The sequence below is a fragment of the Sorex fumeus genome, unplaced genomic scaffold (assembly GCF_029834395.1).
Source record: "Sorex fumeus unplaced genomic scaffold, SorFum_2.1 ptg000014l, whole genome shotgun sequence".
Classification (NCBI taxonomy): domain Eukaryota; kingdom Metazoa; phylum Chordata; class Mammalia; order Eulipotyphla; family Soricidae; genus Sorex; species Sorex fumeus.
This window is the reverse complement of record NW_026606071.1, coordinates 22,432,622-22,456,470: the sequence shown is the minus strand read 5'-3', so window position 1 is coordinate 22,456,470 and position 23,849 is coordinate 22,432,622. Positions and strand designations below refer to the sequence as shown.

At 38.5% G+C, this 23,849-nt stretch overlaps 1 protein-coding gene across 2 annotated transcripts in view; it reads right to left on the bottom strand.

Moving 5' to 3' along the window:
- Positions 1 to 23,849, bottom strand: part of PARD3B (par-3 family cell polarity regulator beta) — a 1,231,823-nt gene that overhangs the window by 1,035,325 nt on the left and 172,649 nt on the right. For both annotated transcript variants that reach the window (XM_056111836.1, XM_056111837.1), the window contains exon 2: positions 14,256 to 14,357. In XM_056111836.1, coding sequence (XP_055967811.1) covers positions 14,256 to 14,357 — 102 coding nt within the window. The remainder of the gene's footprint in view (positions 1 to 14,255; positions 14,358 to 23,849) is intronic.

Genomic DNA, 23,849 nt, shown 5'->3' with positions numbered 1-23,849 from the left:
TTTAGCCATAATATAACTATTAAAGATGGATACATTGTTAAGCAAAGTATAAGAAGTCTTTCTTTTGGTGGCCTGTGCTCTTTTCCACTGGGACCCCCAAAATTAATGCTTTCCTTCCTATAATTCCATATTTCTTGAGATTATTCTTATTTTACAAGAAACACTCCCCTATTCCCAAGAAATGTTGAGTTCTTTCGTTTTCAAGAAACCAATCACTAACCATAAAGATGATAATCTAGTGAGTGAACAAAAATGAGTGTTACCAGGCTTCCAGAATCTTGGGAGTAAACAATTATGAATATTATCAGGCTTCCAGTACTGTACTTGTACTGTAGCTTAGACCTTTCTTGCTTATCTGCATATGGAAGCTCTGAAATCCTATTCTTCTGGCTATTAAATTCCTAGGTGAAAATTCAATACTTCTCCTTGTATTAATGTTAATTCCTATAATTCATACCAGTAATTTCTTTCCTAAGTAGAGAGATTCTTTCTCTTCTGAACATCTCCTTGAATGACCAGAGAGTGTTCTTTCTACATACCCAGTTACCCTACCATACATCCAAATGCCTCTCATATTCCCTCCCTGGTTCAGTGTTCTCATACCACACAAGTCCTTGCTGGACCACAAATACATCTCCTTGAATACTTCAGGACTGCTGCATTCCTTGTTTGGTATCTCAGAATCCAATGTGCTGCCATATATTTAATTTTATTTGCTCCTCCTACTTCTAATCCAGTTTGGTCCATGGAGCAGGAATAGCTGGTTTCACAAATAATAGAGAAGGTTAAGACAGAATAAAAAAATCTGGATTCAAACTGCAAAACTCTGTTATCTCTCACCTAACACTCGACAACATTTCTTTAATAAAGCTAAACTGATGCACTTAGATATTGATGACAGGGTGCCCAATAATCACCCAGAGGCATTACAATCTTCAAAGAGGATTTTTTTATACCTTAAGAATCCTTCTGCTTTATTTGTATTTCCAGGTATTTTAATGAAATTGCCATTTGTAAGTTACATGTCAAAAATAGATGCATTTAATAATAATCATAATAATAATGGTCCTATATCCTTTGGGCATAAATATACCTAAACAAATAGCTTCAAAAGAAGCTCACATGAGAGGAACGTTGGTAGAGCTGGATCCAATAACATAACATATGGCTAAAGGCATGCTCTAAAGGTGAAAATGTTCATTGATTTTATTTTGGAATTACATTTTTAGCTCTAAGTAAAGCATTAATGTGATCTTGAGATTATATTATAGAGTTTTTTTCTTACAAACCTAAAGCTTCATATCTCCATCAAACATACTTAGGTTTTCATCGTCCTTGTGCTAAAATGCCTAATTAATGGCACCAGCAAGCTTGATAACTTTGCTTGAAAAAATAACAAAAACAATGTCCTGTGACAGTGTACAAAGCATACAAACTTTCATTAATATATGTTGTCCTCCACAACTTTATGTCCATTTATACCTTGAGTATTAGACCATCCAAGTGTGTGTGTCTCCTATACACACCCACTCTATAACTGCCAACTGACTGAACTGCAGACACGGCACGGAAGAGAAAACAAATTTGGTACAGGTATGATCTGAATGACCTAAGTTTAAGTTACTCTCTGAAGGGCTGGAGCTATAGTACAGCAGGTAGAGTGTTTGCCTTGCATGCGGCTAACCTGGGTTTGATTCCCAGCATCCCATACGGTCCCCTGAGCACTGCCAGGAGTAATTCCTGAGTGCAGAGCCAGAAGTAAGCCCTCTGCATTGTGGGGTGTGACCCGGAAAGCCAAAAAACAAAAAAGTCTACAACTGTACCTCATGGTGTCTCACTAATAAAAATTTAAAAAAAAGTTACTCTCTGCCAGTATCATTTACCTCTGCCATTGTAACCACAAGCTACTACTGATTCACAAGAATTCCAGTGAGTTTTAAGCATGTCTACAAACTGTCAACAAAGAAAATATTTAATTGAAAGAGAAAATTTCATTTCTTCAAAGAGTTGAATAGAATTGGAAATCTTCAATTTTAGGGAAAACTAACCAAGTGTTGGACTCTGTTCAACTAAAATCAAACGAAAATCAAACATGTGTGTTAAACACTCACTGCAGAAAATAAGTATAGGTGTTTTGACCTGAGGTTAAGTATGAATAATTTCTGTAATGACCTTTGTCCCAAATTATTTACAAAAGTAGGAGTTAATGGGGCCTTTCCTGGGAAAAGGGGCTGAATTTAAGGTTGTCCACTCTTGCTTTTCCCTAGCAACCTTTGTCCATGAATTCAAGCCTCTCCTCTCAGGGATCCACCCATGCTCTGGCCTAAAAATCTGCATCTCAATATGGCTTTCCAGGAAAGACTCAATATATGGGTCCTTTGTCTCAAAGGCCTTCATGCCTTGAGGCAGATTCAGATATCAGATACAGATTTTCATAATATCCCAAGACTCCCTATCTTCCTGACTACAACAGTCATTCAGCCATTGTTCTATTCTACTCTGAATAAATCTGAATGCAGATGTAGATTGAAGAGCCACAAAATGTTAGAAACTTCTATGAACATGAATACATTACTGGGGTTAAAAAAAAAAGGAAACACCTTTCCTCAAGGGGATTATTCTCTGTAATGTATAGCAAAAGTCTTAAATAGGAAAGTAGTAGAATAAGGCTACACTAGATGAGTAGCACATTAGGAAAGATGTGAATAGGACTGGAGCTATAGCACAGAGGGCAGGGCATAGGACGTTTGCCTTGCATGCTGCTGATGAGGTTTCAATTCCCGGCATCCTATATCATCCCCCGAACACTGCCAGGAGTATTTCCTGAGTGCATGAGCCAGGAATAACCCCTGTGCATCGCTGGGTGTGACCCAAAAAGAAAAAAAAAAAAGATATGACAAGGTGCTCTCATACATATCACTATTACTGAAGTTTAAGAAAGTTGAATTTGCAAAAGAATGTTTGGGGCCATTATGATGCATCCAAATAAAATGTCTGGCTACAACGTTTAGACATGTATGCACTGGAAGAAACTATATGGCAAGCAATATTTTAGGATTGATGTAGCACTGCAGCACTGTCCTCCCCATGTTCATCGATTTGCTTGAGTGGGCACCAATAACGTCTCTATTGTGAGACTTGTTGTTACTGTTTTTGGCATACCAAATAAGCCATGCGGTGTTTGCCAGGCTCTGTCGTGCAGGCAGGATATTCTTGGTAGCTTGCTGGGCTCTCTGAGAAGGATGGAGGAATCGATCCCAGCTTGGCCGTGTGCAAGGCAAACGCCCTACCTGCTGTGCCCAGGAATAATGTAACTTACAGTAACTAGAGCATATAAACTGTAGCACTGTAGCACTGTCTTCCAGTTGTTCATCAATTTGCTCGAGCAGGCACCAGTAACATCTCCATTGTGAGACTTGTTACTGTTTTTGGCATATCAAATATGCCACAGAGAGCTTGCCAGGCTTTGCTGTGCAGACGAGATACTCTTGGTAGCTTGTAGGGCTCTCTGAGAGGGGCAGAGGAATCGACCCCGGGTACGCTGCGTGCAAGGCAAATGCTTTACCCACTGTGCTATCCCTGCAGCCTATAAACTATATTAGTACCTATTATTATCCATGACTTTGTACCTCCTAGTTACTTTCCTAAATAATTTGCCTGTATTAACTTGTAAAACTTTCATTAATTCAGGCTCAAATACTCTTTTTTTTTTTATTTATTTATTGAATCACTGTGGGAAAGGTTACAAAGCTTTCAGGTTTAGGTCTCAGTCATGCAAATATCAAACACATTTCCCTTTACCAATACTTATTTTTTACCATGAAGAACCCCAATAAAACCCCACCCCCCACCCCTCCCCGTCCCTGTGAAAAGATGAATTCTAGTTAACACTCAATCTGCTTTGATTAGATTCATTGTTTCAATAAAAGATTCACCACTATTATTTAGAGTTTACCCCCCCCCAAATCAGACATGCTGAAAAAGCATTGTGAAGTGATTTGCTTTCTACAGCTGGGTTCAAGAATTAAATGTTGGTTTTGGATTTCTGCTATTTTACCTATTGACCCTGGAAGTATTTCTACTGAAAGTCAGATAGTTAAGAAATTGGTTTCTGTGTTCTGGAGACGTGGCCGTGCTGGAGAGCCGCTTGCGGGGAGCAACCGGTGGCCTCGGTAGGGCGTGAAGGGCGGAGCGAAACGCCCCCCTTACCATGAGGTTTTAGTCGCCCCCACACTCCCGGCTCATACCTGCTGTCCACAAGCTCCCATGTGGCCGCCATCTTTCTTTCCAGAGAGGAGAAGGCGAATGGGGCAACACCCTTTCCCCTCCGGCAGACTTGATGGACTGGATCAACGCATAGTCCGTTCACTTTTCTGCTCCAAGCTGCTGGGTTCTGCATTAAGTCCTTGTGCTTCTGGGGCCATGGCCGTGCTGGAGAGCCGCTCGCGGGGGGCGACTGGTGACCTCGGTAGGGCGTGAAGGAAGGACTATGCGTTAATCCAGGCAATCATTTCTGCCCAGAGGGGAAAGGGTGTTGCTCCCTTCCACCCTCCTCCCTCTGGAAAGAAAGATGGCGGCCACATGGGAGCCTTGTGGACAGCAGGTATGAGCCGGGGGTGTGGGGGCGACTAAATCCTCATGGGAAGGGGGGCGTTCCGGTCCGTCCTTCACGCCCTACCGAGGTCACCAGTTGCCCCCCACGAGCGGCTCTCCAGCACAGCCACGGCCCCAGAAGCACAAGGACTTAATGCAGAACCCAGCAGCTTGGAGCAGAAAAGTGAACGGACTATGCATTGATCCAGGCCATCAAGTCTGCCGGAGGGGAAAGGGTGTTGCCCCATTCGCCCTCTCCTCTCTGGAAAGAAAGATGGCGGCCACATGGGAGCCTTGTGGACAGCAGGTATGAGCCGGGAGTGTGGGGGCGACTAAAACCTCATGGGAAGGGGGGCGTTTCGGTCCGCCCTTCACGCCCTACCGAGGCCACCAGTTGCCCCCACGAGCGGCTCTCCAGCACGGCCACAGCCCCAGAAGCACAATGACCTAATGCAGAACCCAGCAGCTTGGAGCAGAAAAGTGAAAGGACTATGCGTTAATCCAGGCAATCATTTCTGCCCAGAGGGGAAAGGGTGTTGCTCCCCTCCGCCCTCCTCCCTCTGGAAAGAAAGATGGCGGCCACATGGGAGCCTTGTGGACAGCAGGTATGAGCCGGGGGAGTGGGGGCGACTAAAACCTCAGGCTCAAATACTCTTAAAGAAACTAAGGACAAGGTTTTAAGCCAGAGTGATAGCATAGCTAATAGGGCGTTTGCCTTAAACATGGCCAACCTGAGTTCAATCCTAGCACCTGATAATGCCCCCTGAGCCCCAATAGAAGAGAGATGCCTGAGTCCAGAACCAGAAGTCAGTCATGATCACTGTCCATGTGGTCCCAAAACAAACAAACAAAAAATTAAAAATTGAAAAATAAGTCCATTAGGGCTGAAGAAATAGTACAGCTGGCAGGCTGCTTCCCTGGCAACTGGCAGACCTGATTTGATCCCTGCATCTCATAAAGGTAAAGGTAAAGGCCCTCCCGTTAATCATCGATTTGCTCGAGCGGGCCCAGTAACGTCTCCATTGGAGACTTTGTTGTTACTGTGTTTGGCATATCAAATACTCTCGGTAGCTTGCCGGGCTCTCCGAGAGGGGCGGAGGAATTGAACTCGGGTCGGCCATGTTGGCCGCTTGTAAGGCAAATGCCCTACCCGCTGTGCTATCGCTCATCTCATAGTGTCCCCAAGAACCTCTAGGAGTATTTCTTGAGTGCAGAGCCAGGAAGAACCCCTGAGCATTGCCCAGTGTGACCCCAAAACAAAAACAAAACAAAGGTTTCCTATTACAGGACAAATCCTTACTTCTCTGTCAGTGAATAGAGAGATGAAATACACTTCACAATCCAAAAGTAACAATAATAAATTTAATTAATGCAAATCCTTGTTTTAGTCCTTCTAAAATTCAAAGCATAGGTAAGTATTAGCATGGTTAATGACTAAGAGAAAATGACAGTCCCTGACTAAAACTTAAAAAATGAATAGCCTCAGGTTTTGCTATCCATGAGTAAGTCTGAATTATAAATATGATTTATACTTAACATATAAATTGTATTTGTAATGATTTATATAAAATCACTACAAATTTGTGACAATCTTAAAAATGTGGGACAATCATTTTAGAATAAAGTCAAATCCAAAGCAGGATCACATTCACAGAGGCGCAACTTTAGGCTGGTTTCGAGGTAGCCGTGGACTCCACTAGAGGGCATCAGAGCGTGCTCGGAAAGCAATCTGAAGCTAGGGACAGAGCTTCTGGTTCTGAGGTCACTAGTTCATGCCACGTGCATGCAGTCTCCGTTTCAAAAACACATTATAACCCGAACACTTCTTAAAGGACTACACACTACCTTCTGATAAAAACATTCTTATATTGAAGCTCAATATACTGGAATGTTCAGTATAGTAACCTAATGTTTGGTCATGATAATAAAGTTTTCGTTTAGAAATATCAAAATTAGTCATGGGAGGAGTGGGGGAGGCAGGGGGCGGTGGGGGGCGGGGGAGGAATTAATCACTGGAGGAGTGGGGGAGGGGGCGAGGGCTCTTCCTACACAGCCCAGGGGGGCTGAAAGCTACATCTGGAGACTCAGCTAATCGTGCCAGAGAGTTTAGAGCTTGGGTTGGTGAAGTAATGCTGCACTTTGGTGCAGTTCCAGGTGACCCACTCAGTGGCGCTCTAACTTATACTGGTGGTAGTGGAGGCCACACAGTGCTAGGACTCAAACCCATGGGACCCTAAACATGTAAGGTGTGTGGTCCACAGTTCTGAGTCATCTCTCTGACCCCCTAAAGGTAGTTCACTTTAAACAAATTTAATAAGTTTTTAAAAAAGTTATACCATACAATAAAAGTTTCTTTACTGTTCAAATACTAAAATATAAAACTTTTCATTGTTAAAGCAAAACGGGCTTGTAAAAAATTCACACTGAAACTACCCTAACAATATTAATTCTATCTGTAAATTATATATCATTTGGAACTTATACTTTTATAAATTTTTATATATAATATTGCTACACTAATCATCTATGATATGAATTATTATTACACCCCTTTTACAAAGAGAGAATTGAGATTAACAGAGATGAAGAAAGCTGCCCAAGGGCAGGGAAATTATAGCAAATAAATGGTTGAAAGTGAAATAAACCAGGAGGAAAAAGAAACTCCAGGTGATCACATAGTCAGAATCTAAACAAAGTATGGGAATAGAGGATGTCATGGAAATGGACTCAGGTATTTCCAAGGGAAATATGATTCCTTAAGAAGTTCCAGGAGAGTTTTTCTGAGCAAATAATTAGGGGTAAACCTTGAGCACTGCAGGCAATCCCACAGCCTCCACCCACAAACAAAAAAATACAGAAGTAAACGGACACCAATATCAAAGCATCATGTATCACAGTTTTATTTAAGAAAATAACTGGCATCTACCAGAAAAATAAAATAAAATACAGCAAAAGTCAAAGCTGAGAGACAATCCCTATATGTGTTACGCATAATGTACTCTTTTGTATATTTATGAACCACATCAGTAATACAACTCACATACTGGAAACTATACATTGTCATACTTCAGAGTTATATTGCAATTGTTTTCTTACAACAAAATCGGGGAAAATATAACAAATTATTACAAGAGGAATCATTTAAAAAATTCACTTATTCAGCTCTTCTTAAACTCAATTTATAATTGCAATGACTTATTAAAGTTGTCTTAGAGTCTTTACATTTGCCAATAATCTAGTGATAAAATTAATATTACACAGGACTGTGGGTAAATAGTGCAACAGGTAAAAAAAAGTTCTTGTTTTGCATGCAGGCTAACCAGGTTTAGTCTCTGGCATGACATATATTCTCTTGAGCCTATCAAGGTGACTCTTGAGCACATAGCCAAGAGTAAGCCCTGAGCACCACTGGCTATGATCCTAAAGCAAATTAAATTAAAAGTTTTTTTTTAAATAGTATTCTACAACACTTGGTTGTGGCATAGAAATTGCACTGTCATCCTGTTGTTCATCGATTAGCTCGAGTGGGCCCAGTAACATCTCCATTGTAAGACTTGTTGTTACTGTGTTTGGCATATCGAATATGTAAAGGATAGGTTGCCAGGCTTTGCCGTGTGGGCAAGATACTCTCGGTAGCTTGCCAAGTTCTCTAAGAGGGGTGGAGAAATTAAACCCGGGTCTGCCAGGTTGATCGTGTACAATGCCCTACCTGATGGTCATAGAAATTATATTTACATAATACAAAATAATTCACAACTACTCAGAAATCTTACATTCAAATCTCAAAAGTAAAGTCTCATCCACTGAATTGAAAATCAATTGGAAATTTTATGGTTTTGTGAGAACCAATTTGTGACCCTGAAAACCAGCAAAGTACTAATCAGAATAAATGTTTTCTTGCTCTACCTGATCATAGAAGCACTTTAGAATCTAAGCTAACAAGAGAAAATGATTATGATTTCAAAGGTTTAAACTGAAATAAAGGTACTCTACTAGTGGTCTGTAACTGCTAAAGCACAAGACCACAAACATAATGACTTCAAATCACACAAATCTAGCTATGGAGGTAAGAAATAGGTTTCACTGAGATACAATTAGGTGAGAGAATGGCTTCTAGAATCTTCTGTGGGATAATACATTTCTTTTTTTTTTTTTTCGTTTTTAGAAACGTCTTGCACGTTTGACACAGTTTTCAAAGCCAATACAACCTAGTTGATTCATCATCTGAAATCTCTCACCCACTGACTGCTATATTTGTCCATAATTTATTAGGATCTTTGGGTGACACAGGAACCACCCAAATAATATATTAAATCACGCCTATTTTAAAGGGAGATTTGTTATATCCAAATTATATATATGTTACTATCATCTTCACAAAGCTTGTGAATTAGAATGTAAACATCTTTGAGGTTCATTATTCTATCTCCTGAAAACAACACAGTATATATTTTGGCTATTTCCTGCATTACATTATTTTCAAATATCCACTCATAGGAATACAGAGCTTTCTCCAATGAAACTGTTATGCAGCAGACAGACTCTAAGTGTAACCTACAAAATCTATCTGGAATTAAACTATACCCAATTAACTAATCTGGGCCCTGATGAAAGTGAATGGCAAGAGAAAGCAAGAGATAAAACTAGCAAGTCTGTACAATGTAGCAAATGCAAGCAGTAGGTGAAGAGCTACTGTAGGTGGATGATATACTAATTTGGAATTAATTTTATTATACTCCATAGGTATATTATTCACCTGTTCTTAATAACAGTGGTAACTGTATAAAGGTAAAAGGTAAAGGCCCTCCCGTTGATCGTCGATTTGCTCGAGCGGGCCCAGTAACGTCTCCATTGGAGACTTTGTTGTTACTGTGTCTGGCATATCGAATACTCTCGGTAGCTTGCCGGGCTCTCCGAGAGGGGCGGAGGAATCGAACTCGGGTCGGCCATGTTGGCCGCGTGTAAGGCAAGCGCCCTACCCACTGTGCTATCGCTCCAGCCCGGTAACTGTATAAGAACAAAATTCATACATAATTATGACTCATAAATTTATATAACTAGAAACTATAGATACAAACAGCACAACAATTTTTTACTTATTGTAAAAGGAAAAAAACACACTGCACGTTAAAATTTAAATTTCAAGTTCCAAAAGCATACATTGAATAAAATTAAGTCTTTTCAATAAATGCTGCTAAGACCTGGATAATCATATGCACCCAAGAATGAAACTATACCACCATCTCATACTGTACACAACAATTAATTTGAAATGGATTGGATATTTGTATGTAATATTTAAAATCATAAAATACACAGAAGAAAACGTATGCAAAACACTCCATGATTCTGATTTGGTAATGTCTCTGGAGACTCTACCAATAGCAGTGGAAACAAAATAAAAATTATTGGGACTACATGAAGTTAAAATAATTTCACACAACAAAAGAAAATATTGCTAGACTAAAAAGACATTTTACTATATGTGTATACTATACATTGACAAGAAGTTATTTAAGTATCAAAAACCTTTCAAATAATACCATCAAAATTGATATGAGATGAATAGCTATTTCCAAGGAAAGACAAACAGAGGGCCAATAGACACATGAAAAATGCTCAACGTTATTATGAGAGAAATTAAAAACTACAAAGAGATATCATATTATCCAGTGAGAAAGACCAAGATCACAATGACTAGAAACATGTGGAAAAAAAATAAAGGTTTTGTAATTGTTCAGGGAATATAAACTGGTTATCTTCCTTTTTAAAAGAAAAAAGTACCTTAGATAAAAACAACTCTTAGGAAATAATAAAGGGGTTTCGAGATACTAAAATCAGACTTATCATAATCTAGGAATTCAACTCCTAGGTATTTAACCAAATAATATTAAAATACCCATTTTGAAAAAAAAGTATGCACTTGTATATCCATTACAGCACTACTTATAATAGCAAAGACATAAAAACAACTCAATAAGGAATGCATGAATAAAAATGATGTGGTATGTATTCACACTAGATATTTCTCAACTCTAAGAAAATCTTGCCATTTGTAAAAGCATGCATGAAGCTGGATATTGTCATCCTAAGTGAAATAAGTTAGAAAGATAAATACCAAATGATCTTGCTCAAAGGTGAGATATAAAGAAATAAAACAAGGAAACAGACAAAACCAATGAGAAGCTTATCCTAACACAGAACTGAGGTTGTTATATGGGCACCAAGCATGAAAAAGATCTCAGAGAGAGCAGTGGAAGAATACCAACACCTTGATGGACGGTATAGTATGATACATTATATTCAAAGAGGTGAAAAAGTACTTCTCAATCATAGACAGTGATACCAAGCAATGCTACCTTAAAAAGGTCATTCATTCATTCTAGTTTCCAGAGTTCAATTCTGTTATTATTTATGAAATCACTATGGTAATCTACTTCCATGGCTTGAATCAAATGTTAAAACTGGGGGATACTCAGTTGCTCCTGTCTGAAGCTTTGCTCTAACATAAAGTGGAATGCATAAGTTTCAACCATTAGCACTAAATAAAATATTAAGTAGCTGCTATTGAGTGAAGCAAGTAGACTTTGGTAGTCAAAGAAGAGACAGCAGAGTACTCTAGGTTCTTAAGAGATTTATACTAAGAAAATTAAACAAAGTAACTTGAATAAGACTGATTTATTCAAATGAAAGGTTTTGACAGTGACTGTCAAAATTGGATAATTACTATGTCTTAGCTCATCTTGCACAAATATTAGTTATTCTAAAGGAAAACTTGAAAACTTGTCCAATAATTACTGTGTCACTGTCATCCCCTTGTTCATCAATTTACTCGAGTGGGTGCCAGTAACGTCTCCACTCGTTCCAGCCCTGAGATTTTAGCAGTCACTCCTTACTCGATGAGATGACGATGACAAGTCCAGTAATACTTTATAAAATATAGGACTGACAATGTGTTATGCAGTTAAAACTTGGTTGTCCTGTGAAGGGACCTTAATGTGAACACACACTAAAATAAACAAAAAACTCTCAAAGAGATTCTATGTATGTATCAAGCACTGTTTTGACCACAGAAATAACAGAGGTGAGCTGTTATGTCAGGCTTAATTTCAGAGTGTCTAGACAGACTCCTACAGTTGATCATCCCAGCTCCCAAATCTCTGAAGCGAACAGCTGCATATGTGGCTGTCCAACACCTCCAAACTTCAAAGAGCTAATAGCCCAGAAGAAGCAAAAAAAATTAGATGGGATAATTGAGTAGGAGCCCATTAAGCTCCATGAGTGAAAACAATAGCACAGAAGGCCCAACTCACATCTTACAGCTCAGTTAATCCTCAGGCCATGACTTCAGCAACACCATTATGAGATATATATTGTAATAAGCAACATAAAGTAAATTAATGCTTGCTAAGGGAGCAGGCTTGAGGTATGGGGGGGAATCAAGGCACAGTGGTGGAGGTAACGGCACATTCATAGTGGGACTCATGTTGGGATATTGAATACCTGAAACAAACAAGGCTATATTGTGAACTTGTAAGCCATGGTATTTTAAAAAAGTTTTTTTAAGTAAAGAATAAACACATGCTTTAAAACATAAAACAATTAAATAAATAAATAAATAATTAAATAAAAGAAGTAACAGAGGTAAAATAAAAGACATAATACTATGGCCTGAGAGTATTTGGGTTAAGGTGCTTGCCTTGCATGCAGGAGATCCCTTGGTTTTGAACCTTAACACTGAATTCAGTCCCCTGAAAACCACCAAAAGTGATCCTTGAGCAGTAAGCCCTGAGCAACACTGCCTAGCCCTGTGCCTCCCCACAAAACAGACACAGTTCTCAAACCAAACATGTTTGTTTTACTGAAGCAGAGACTACATGCAATAAAACCATTTCTGTATCTGGTAAATAGGTTACTGTTTAAAGACTCACTGCCAGGTTAGTTTAGGGGGAAAAAAATTCTTTGAAAGGAAGAATCCATAGGATGACTGATATCCCTGCTACTATTCATGGAAAGATCTTTTCCATAATGAGATCGTGGATGAGGCTAGAGTGACATACAGTCTTCAGGTTCCTATTTTTACAAGAGGGGTGAGAAGACTCCCAAGTGTTCAGGAGGCCTAGAGACCCCACTGATGATTTTCAGCCAACCAAACACCAGTTCAATGCAAAGGCCCAGAGATGTGTTGCTCCTTAATTATGGAATATAAAATAGCATAATAAAAACATTTTAAAAATTATGAGACAAAACACCTAAGGACAGTCGAGACAAGAGCCAGAAGGATTGCTCTATGGTTTGGAAGCCTGCCTCATGTGCTGAGGGAAAAGGCAGTTGGGATGGAGAAGGGACCCCTTAGTCAATGATGGTTGGAGGGATCACTTGGGATGGAAGATGCGTGCTGAAAATAGACTAAGGACCAAACATGATGGCAACTCAGTATCTGTATTGCAAACTATGATACCCAAAATTAGACACACCTTCCTTATCATGGTTTGTTTTTTTTTACTTTAATTAAGATTGAGTAACATTTTAAATAAGATGTTATTAATATGGATGACAAAAAAAAGAAATAAAAACCTTATCAGTTATAGCTGGTAAGAGCATAAAATCTTAGAGAGGTAAGTCTCCTATTCAACAGCTAATTATAACACAAACCTGACCAAATGTGACATCCAAAAAATACAAAGAGAATGCTTGCAAAGACTATTGTAAGTTTGGATAGTAAAAAATAAGATATTATGAAGTAAAAATGAAGACTTTACCAAGGTCAGTAAATGGATTATTTATATTCCAGTCTGAATAAAATGCCACACCACCGAGATGGCCAGAAAAAATACAGAAAATTCACACTGACACACATAAATTGTAGAAGGAGCCCTAAGTATGTAGAAGAAACTTTGAAACAGAGTTTTCTCAGGCAGAGAGACAGTTCAATTTGAGAGGATATAATGGTCACCAGTAATAGAGCCCAAGTTTACTATAAACTTATTAATAAGTATGATATTTCTATAAGCAATAAAAGTGTATTTCAATTGCATAGTTTACCTTTATATATCTCTAAACAGCATTAGGAGGAAAATTCCATTAAAACAAGATATTTTCAATGGAATCATTCTTAAGAATTGGGCAAAAAAATGTTCAAACTTTTTTAAATAGTCACACAGATTTTTTTTTTTTTAACTTTGGTAATGAGAACAGAGGCACACTGATGACTGTTGCTTTCTAGATACTTTTAGAAAACCTTTCCCCATAGTTCATGAGGCTATTCTTCCCATAAATTCTCTACTTTGAAAGACATAAAAATCGCAGGCATAAAGATGAAAACTTAGCAAAGGCCAAGAAGACACTGTAGAGCCAGCAATGACAACAGAAGCTTCAACAGTATCATATTTGAATGCTTATGTACTAAGACATAATAAGAATGCTTGGGAATGAAGCGTCTGCTAATTAAACCACCTTAAACAGATTCCCAAACACTGACAAAGATTTTCCAACCATCTGATGAAGATCTTTGATTTATGGGCTGTCCAGGTGAAATCTGGACAGATGGTATCTTTTAATAGTAATTGACACATGAGTGTGTTAAAGATCTGAATGAATCTTCAGGAAACATGCAACTCTATAAAAGAAAACAAAAATGAACAATTTTTAGAGTCATCTACCTTATCTTTGTCTTCAACGACATCTGCCAAGACATCATCTGGATCCAAGATACCTCCATCTGTGTATTCTAAGTGATGGATCTTCACCCAGTATCCAGGATCCTGCAGTAAAACAGACCAACAAAGTTTCATATCAAGCTTTTCAAAGGGGAAAAATTCGTTCTGTACATTAGAAACCATTAACAGTACTGTCAAACACAGAATTTTTAGTAAAATATTTTTAACGGAAAAATCCATCCTAAGTGTAAAAGAACAAATTGAGTCATTTAAAACAGCTCTAATCATAATAAATTTTTCAAAACCCCAACCCCCAAAATTTTACCTGTTTGGAAAGATTCTGGCAATTTGGTTATTTAATCTTTATCTGAATTAAAGAATATATAATTTTTCAAAAACTCATAGTGCTTTAGCAAATCATTTTAATTATAAATCATTTATAATTTCACCAGAATTTTCATTTACTATTTCTCACTGTTTCCCATTATTTTTATTATTAACATTGTGGACATTATTTGAGTTTAACACTCAGTTACATTATATTGAACTACATCTAGTCATTCTTTTCACCATAATTCTTTTAACAATACAATTATACATGACATACAACCTTGCATTAGTCTGAGGTATACAACAGTAATTGTTTATATATATATATTGCATAGCTTTAGCATTTCATCAATTTTTCTTGAAAATAAATTGTCATACATATATGAACTGCCTGAGCTATTTGAAAAGCACTTTCAAGGAACTTTTAATAATCTATAATGTGTGTAACCCAAAGAGCACACTGGGAAAGACGATCTGAAAGGTAGTTTCTGAAACTGAATACAGTAAAATTTAGCTTAGTGGATATCAAAGTTTTATCTCAAAACAGTGTGGGGGGGAGGGGTGAAAGGCAGAAGCAGGTGATTGTGTAACTGCAAAAGCTAACACTGCAAACACAAAAAAACAAATCAGAAGACCACCCACCCCTTCATTTTCAAATATCCTCTGCATTTCCTGTGCTAAGATCTAAAATGATATCAAGACAAGAGGGCTTCCACGGACACCCATTTCATCAGTATAGTGGCTACTGGTACTCTATTAACAACTAAAAGGGTGGAGGGCTCGCAAAAACAGGGTAGCAATTTGAAAGTTTTCAAGTACAGTTCTTGAAAACTAATTTTTAGGATAGGCTTCAAGAAAATAATTTTTAGTTTAATTGTATGTGTAGCAAGATACTTTCTAATTAGAATGGCAGCTTAAATTATCTAGCTCAGTTAAATATGTACCACGTATTACATATATGTGTATATCTACATATATATATGTAAGCTGTATAATAATGAGATGAGTACATGAAACAATAAATGGAGAAGAGAAAAAAAACACTGATAAAGCTTTTACCACAAAAGGCATGCTATAGTTAATGGAGCTGTAATTCTGAAACAACTCTTAAATGAGCAAATTCTGAGCTGTACAGTATTCAGTATCTGTAGGATAGATAACATCAGTTTGTATTTCCTCCCTGGCCACAGGGAGCTTATGTTTATTGGGTTACACCCATCACAATACTCCTCTGTGTTTATCTGTAATGTCTTCTCTGTGCTCTGCTTCCCCAATCAGTCAATCACCCTTATCCCCAAATCAGACTCTGTTGACTTGTAAGGCCAGACCCTTCTAAGGAGTCTGGATTTGTATTTGTAATTGAAATACTGCTTTTCATTTCTCCTTATGTCCTTTGCATAGTTACTTCAGAGCAATGTTATTTTTGTATAGGCACAGGAAGACAGTTAATGCTATGGTTTTGTAACTTGGGAGTTAATTGACTCTGAGTAGTATTCATTCCTGGGTATCTGTTTACCAGCTTAAGCCTCAACTGCCTTAGTTCCTAGCACCTCAAAAGCAGGATACCAACGAGGGACTAGATGGACCCAGGGCAAGATGTGAGCTACCCTGGCATCAAAATAGGCCAGGTCAAGCACCATAATCTTTAACTATAAGTTAAGAGCACGGTCAAGGACAAATTCTATCATGATTCAAAAACAACGGGACAAGGACTCTGCTTAGGATTATGAAGGGCTCATCTACCCTGAGCACTGTAGTCTGAGATCGATAGCAGGATGTCTCAAGGAGAACCACCCTATAAACTTAACGTGTCTCTTACTGTGGCCATACAAAATGACTAAAAATATTAAGAAGTAGAATTAAGATGGATATTTAAATGGTTGTTGGACTCAAGAAAGGAGAAATGCACCCCAAGATGGTACTTCGTTCTTACATGGATCATCATGCTGGATGAGAATTTGTCCTAGCAAAAGCTTACCCCCTGGCACTGGAGCAATAGCATGGCGGGTAGGGCGTTTGCCTTGCACATGTCCGATCCGGGTTCGATTCCCAACATCCCATATAGTCCCCCAAGCACCATGAGGAGTCATTCCTGAGTGCAGAGCCAGGAGTAACCCCTGTGCATCGCCGGGTATGACCCCCCCCCAAAATAAAGAAAAAGCTTCTCCTGAGGGCAGGGCTTTATATCTGTTAATTGTATGACCACACCTATGTGTAATTGCTACCCCAACCCCTCATGATTTGGGATATATACATAACTAATGTGGTAAGAGTGAGGAGGAGGAGAGTTAGGAAGGGGAGGATCAAGGAGAATCGGGAGGAGGAGGATGGACAGGGATAGAGGAGAGATATGGGAGGGGTAAGACTGAAAGGAGGCAGGAGAAGGAGACAAAATTGGAATAAACTGCAACTAATCACTAAGCAGCCTGGCCCTCGATTCCTCCTTCGTCTGCCCATTGCCATAGGCAGTCCAGGGTGAGGAAAGCAGCCCGAAACCACTGAACACAGGCAGCAAGAGAGCACCGTGTTGAGATCATCTTTTGAACACACAAGTATGTAGTAAAGCAACAAATATGAGCATGGGAGGGAAATGGATGATAAGGTTCTATATTTTTTCACATAAATCTTCATGAAAAGTAAAAAGCAGTATAACATAATTATATTCCACTTTTACAAAAATTAATAGAGATAGCTATCATAAAGCCTTTTATTAACTGTCCCAAATTTAAAGAAAAAAAGGTCTTACTACTAAAGAATTTTTTTTAAAAATTTATATGAAGGGCTATTAAAGTACACAACTTTACAGTAACTCAATGTGATAAAGTAATAGGCTTCAAACATCTGAAAAAATTCTCCGTAGAGTTTCAATTTTCAAAGTTAAGATTTCTATGGCATCGGTGGTTGGTGGGCAGAGTCCAGCAGTGTCCCAATCACCCTGTGACTTGGGACTCAGCGCAGGTGTTCGACCTGGCACAGACCCTATGTGATGGAATCTTGCTCTGCCAGCTGGTCGACAGCCTCCGGGCACATTCCATCCACCTCCATCCGCCTCAAGGAGATCAACCTGAGGCCACAGATGCCCCAGGCGCTTCCCGGAGACACAGGCAGCTGTGTGTCGTCAGTGTACAAATTGTTACAGCAGGCTGGTCACCAGGAGCTTACATTCGGTGGACTGGGAACACCTGCAGGGACAATCAGAGATCATCCCCAAAGCCTCCATCTGAGAACCCAGCAAGCTACCAAAGGTATCCAGCCAATATGGCAGAGCCTGGCAAGCCACCAGTGATGTACCAAATATGCCAACAACAGCAGCAAAAATGGATCTCATTTCCCTTACCCTGAAGGAGTCTCCAACTGAGTTGGGAAGAAGGAGAGGGTTCTTACTAAGCAGGTGGTGAGCAAGTCAAGGGTGGAAAGGTGCCCCGCAAGCAGTTGGCCACCAAGGCGGCCTGCAAGAGTGCACCAGCCACGGCGTGATGAAGCTGCACTGCTACTGGCCCAACAATGTGGCGCTATGCAAGATTTGCCAGCTGCAGTTCCAGCGGCTGGTGCTCAAGATCGAGCAGGCCTTCAAGATTGACCTGTGCTCCCAGAGCTCGGCAGTAATGGTGCTGCAGGAGGTGTGTGAGGCCTACCTGGTGGGGCTCTTAGAGGACACCAACCTCTGCGCATTCCCAGCCAAGCGCGTCACCATTATGCCCAAGGACATCCATCTGGCATGCTGCATCCGCAGAGAGAGAGCATAAAGTTTATGATGCTAAAATCTCAGGGCTGGGGCAAATGAAGACGCTACTGGTGCCCGCTCAAGTAATAGATGATTAACGGGATGACAGTGACATGACAATGATAGTGACAAGATTTCTATGAGTATCGTGGAAGTATCCAATTCCAAGTAAAATGAAAGAATTTTCTTTGCTTATACACTAGAATTACAGATGTAAAGCTAATAATTTATGAGAAAATTTGAACAACTTTCTGATTTTATTGTTCAGGTTTTAATGAAAAATAGTTGAGCATTAATTGTATAATGAGGTAAGAAAAGGATAAAATGAAATCATTCAATGGTCATGAATGTCTATGCTCAAATTATTTGATCAAAGAACTTTGCCAATACAATGTGATTGTGCTATGAAGGTTGGATAAATCAACAACAGACTTGATTCCAAACTGGAAGTATACTGGTGCAAACAAAATATTATGAAATGGCCTCTGAACCATAGAGAAAATAATTACCTTGGTAATCTTTGAGAATTGAATTATTTCATTATGATCATGCCACAGCCATGCATTTCTCCACATCTAATCAGAACTTTTAACTAAAATATAGAGTTTTACATTTTATTTGTAAATCAGCAGTCTTATCATTCCCATTTTGGAGTTGTCCATATCTTAACCTGGGATGTAAAATCCCTTTCCTTACTTTATGAATTACCATCTGGTCTCTCTCCTAAGGGCTTGTATTCTCTCTAAAGCACATTATTCTCTCTCCCTCCTTCTATATATTAAATAAAAAAATCTTTTAAAAACCCTTTCTGTAAAAGAAGTTCAATTTAATTAATTTCTATAAAATTCATTGAGTTGGGTTTTGACATACTATAGTTTGACAGATAAAAAGTTAATTTTAACTGTAAAAGTTACATCCTAAAAAGTTTTCTTTTTAAAAATAAGTGGCTTAAAGGCAAACATCTATTATTTTTTTCTCCTAGTACTCAGTTTTAACAAAATATTTTATCATCTAAGAATGAAGTTAATCCATTACCCTCAACAAGTATACAGGTATGCACATCTCATTCTGTCTAGAGGTAGGAACAGACTGAAGAAAGGAAAAGATCCTGGTTAAATGGGGAAACTCAGAATATAGCAGGAACAAAATATTATCAGGAGTAAAGGAAATACCAGACATGGAGCAGCAAGGTGTGATCATTAAGTTACAAAGTACTTTTCCATCACATAAACTGGAATCTAAGATTCAAGAAAAGAAGGCAGAGAAGTAGAAACCAAGATATTTATTTCTATTCTGACTCAAGAGTACAGATCCTAAAAGCTTACAGAACTAAATCAAGTTCAAAAATAACCTTTGATACATTAAGATCATATATTTGATCCCCCAAATGTTTAAAATACATGATGCCAGAATATACAAACTCTGTAATTGCAGTTTTAGATACTGTAAATTACTCTCACTTTATATACTCCAAAGGAGAAAGTAGGCTAGTGATGAGCATACACTTTTAACCTTGAACAAAAACAGGCAAGCCATATGAAAGCAATCTCAGAGCTAATATTTTACAAATATAGCAGAGTAAATCAAATGCCACAAGTACCAACTATGAATTTTTCCCCACAGTATTTTGGTCATGGTGCTATAGATCACTCTAAGAATATACATGCAATATTAGCAGCCAACAGTCATCATAAGACCATAAATTCATCCTGACTCCTTTATGCATGTAAAAATTCAACCACCGCACTGCAGTAAACATTTTGCATTTCATTTACTTGGTATTTTAACCATGAAGGGGGAAAAATGATCAAATATTAAAAGATGATCACGTGTGTGTCTAAGTTCACACAACCAATCATTCAGAAATATTTACTATATTTTCATGATCATTACATTTAATCTAACACTAATAGTATGCAAAAATGTTAATGTATAGCTTTCAAATTATTTTGAAATTTTCTAGTATACATGCTCATTTTGTTGTACAATAAAGCTTTCCAACACTAGGATCATTAAAGTATTGAAAAGAGGATTAGTCCATGGTTGGAAGCCTGTCTTAAGTGCTGGGGGATAAGGAAATTAGGATAGAGAAGGGTTGGAAATGATCACTCTGAATAGGACTGCATGCTGAAAGTAGGTAAAAGAACATACATGATAACCTCTCAGTATACCTGCATTGCAAACCATAATGCCAAAAGGAAAGACAGAGAGAGGGGGGTTGGGGGGAGGAAGAGGGGGGAGGAAGAGGAAGGAACTAGAGAGAGAGAGAAGAAAAGTGCCTGCCAGGAGCCATAGAGGGAGACTGGTGGCGGGGGGAGGTAAAATGGGGTCATTGGTGGTGGGAAATACACACTTGGTAGAGGGATGGGTGCTGGATCATTGTATGACTGAAACCCGATCATGAACAGCTTTTTAAACGTATATATCACAGTGACTCAATAAAAAAAAAATAGTACTGAAAACAACGTTCTATATAGCACAGTGGTAGGACGCACAACCAGCCCTTCTGAGCCAGGTGCGATTCCTCCTCCCCTCTCAGAGAGCCTGGCAAGCTACCGGGAGTATTCAATATGCCAAACGCAGTAACAAGGAGTCTCTCAATGAAGACGTTACTGGGCCTGCTCGAACAAATCAATGAACAATAGGAGGACAGTGTTAGGACAGCGTTATACTTCTAATTCTATATCCTCTGGTTTTAAAAAATATATAAAGTTGTATCAAAGAACTAATACAGAAAAGAAAAACTGTGCTTTGCATGTGGCCATTATAGTTTCCAGGCACCACATATCTCCAGAGGCCAATCTGGGCACAGGGCAAGTAATAGCCTCTGAGCATTGTTCGGTGTGTTTTCTGAGCATTGTTCAGTGTGATAGAACCCTCTCCCTAATAAACAAAACCTCAACTCTCCTGGATATTAAAATATATTAGTCAATGGGAATAAATTTGAAAATTTAACAAAAATATATGTAATAGCAAGAAAAAGATACAGATTAGTTATTAAATGTAGAAAATATCTGCAGCTGAATTTTATATTAAAATCAAATACATTCCACCGTAGGCAGAGGACATGAAAATTAACTATTAAAAAATTGATATTAGGGGCCGGAGTGATAGTATAGCGGGTAGGGTGTTTGCCTTACATGTGGCCGACCTGGGTTTGATTCCCAGCATCCCATATGGTCCCACAGCACTTCCAGGAGTGATTCCTGAGTGCAAAGCCAGGAGTAAACCCTGAGCATCTCTGTGTGTGACCCTAAAAAGTCAAAAATAAATAAATAAATTTCTTTATTAAAAAATTGATATTAACAGATATTATGAAGAAAATATTTTCTATATGCAAGCCTCGAATAATATACCCATGAATCTATAATGCCATTGACTGTTGGGCACAGAAATTATACCAATAGCCAAAACAGAAGATAAACTAACAAATTTTTATACAAAATGCCTTCTAGGAGAGAAAAACATTGGAAGAGAAAAAAGATCACCTGTGAAAATAGTAAAACCTCCCAAATGCAAAAAAAAAAAAAAATCCCAAATGCAATAAAGAACTGCACATGAAAAGCCAATTGTTGGAAATGAATTGTGTTTATTAGTGGCTGCAAACTGCTCAGAAAGGCAACTGAATTTTTGTTGACCTCTTGCTATGAAGTAAATTACTAGAAGTATATTTTGGGCTTGGGGCTAGAGAGGTCGTGGATCTGAGACATATCCTTGCATGCTGCCCACATAGATTCCTTCGCCTGAATCACAAATGGATCCTCAAGCACCACCAGGAGTAATTCTTGAATGCAGAGTGAGGTGTACTCCTTAGTATTGCTGATGTTCTGAATTCAGACCTCTCCCTAACACTATGCATGAAAGTCAAATAAAAAGGTACCAAAGAATTCAATATCAGATCTGAATCTATAATATATATTAAGGAAAACATAGGCAGATCACTCCATAACATTGAAGCTAGAGATATCTTTAAGGATTCAACACCATTGACTAGGGAAAAAAGATGCAAGGATAAACGTATGGGTTTAAATAAAATTAAGAAGCTTCTCCGCATGAAAGAAAATTATGACCTGAATAAAATAAAACATGCCAATAGATTGGAGAAAATAATTTGCCACCACTGATTTGATAAAGATTCCATATTCAAGATATATAAAGCACTGGGAGAACTTGACAAAAAAAAAGCCCCATCAAAAATGGGGTGAAGAGGTTAACAGAAAATTTCTCAAAAAACACAAATACCTAAAAGGCATAAGAAAAATGTGTTTTGCATCACATCATCTGGAAAACACAAAGAAAAACAGTAAACATACATCATTTCACACTGTTAAAGTGGCACACATACCAAAGGACAAACAAACTAGTGCTAGTACGGATGTCAAGGAAAATGTGCCCTCATTCACGTCTGATGAGAATGTAGTCTCATGCAGCCCTTTTTTTTTTTTTTTAATTTTCATTAGTGAGACATCATGAGGTATAGTTGTAGACTTACAAAGTTTTTGTGTTTGGGTTTCAATTATACAATGATCAAGTACTCATCCCTCCACCAGTGCCCATTTTCCACCACCACTGATCCCAGTATCCCTCCCACCCCCATTCCCCCCACCCCACCCTGCCTCTGTGGCAAGGCATTCCCTTTTGTTCTCTCTATTATTGGGTGTTGTGGTTTCTCATGCAGCCTTTTTGGAAAACAACAACTTCTCAAAACCTAGGAATCAAGCTTTCATATGATCCATCAATTCCACTTCTTGGCATCTACCCCAAAACTCCATTCAGAAAAAGATGTTTGCTCTCTCCTATGCTCATTGCAGCACTATTCACAATAGTCAAAATCTGAAAACAGTCCAAATGTCCAAGAACAGATGACCAGATAAAGAAACTTTGGCACGTATACAGCATGGAACACTACTCAGCTATAAGAAAAGATGAAATCATGCAATGTTCTGATATGTTGATGGATGCAGAGAATATCATCCTAAGATATGGTAGCCAGAAGGAGAGGGACCTACACAAAATGATCTCTCTCAGAAGTTGGATATAAAGTAACAATGTAGGGTATAACCACTAGCTAAAGGGAACAAAACTGAGAACTGGTCTTTAGCAGGAAGCTTACCATAGAGCAGGGAAGGGGGGAATTGGAGGGGGAAAGGTAAACAGTGAGACAATGGTGAAAAGAAGTGGACAGTGGCAGAAATTGTGGTGCAAAAATATGCTATGCTTGAAAGTTTATCATTAAAAGTATTATAAATCACGAGGCCCCAAATAAAAATTTTAAAATAAGTAAAACAGAGAGGTTAGATAAGACACTAATTAAAAAGAGAGAGGAGTACATAGTAGAGCAGGAAGGGATTTCCTTGCATGAGGCCAACCGGATGTCTACACCAGGTGACCTATATGATGCCTTGAATTAAACCCTGAGCCAGAATTAAACCCTGAGCACTTCCAGGTGTGGCCTCAAAAACATTAAAAAAATTACAGGTGGAAAAAATTAATGTTCTTTGTCAAACAGTAAAATATGTTAATTATATCCTCATTGCAGGGAA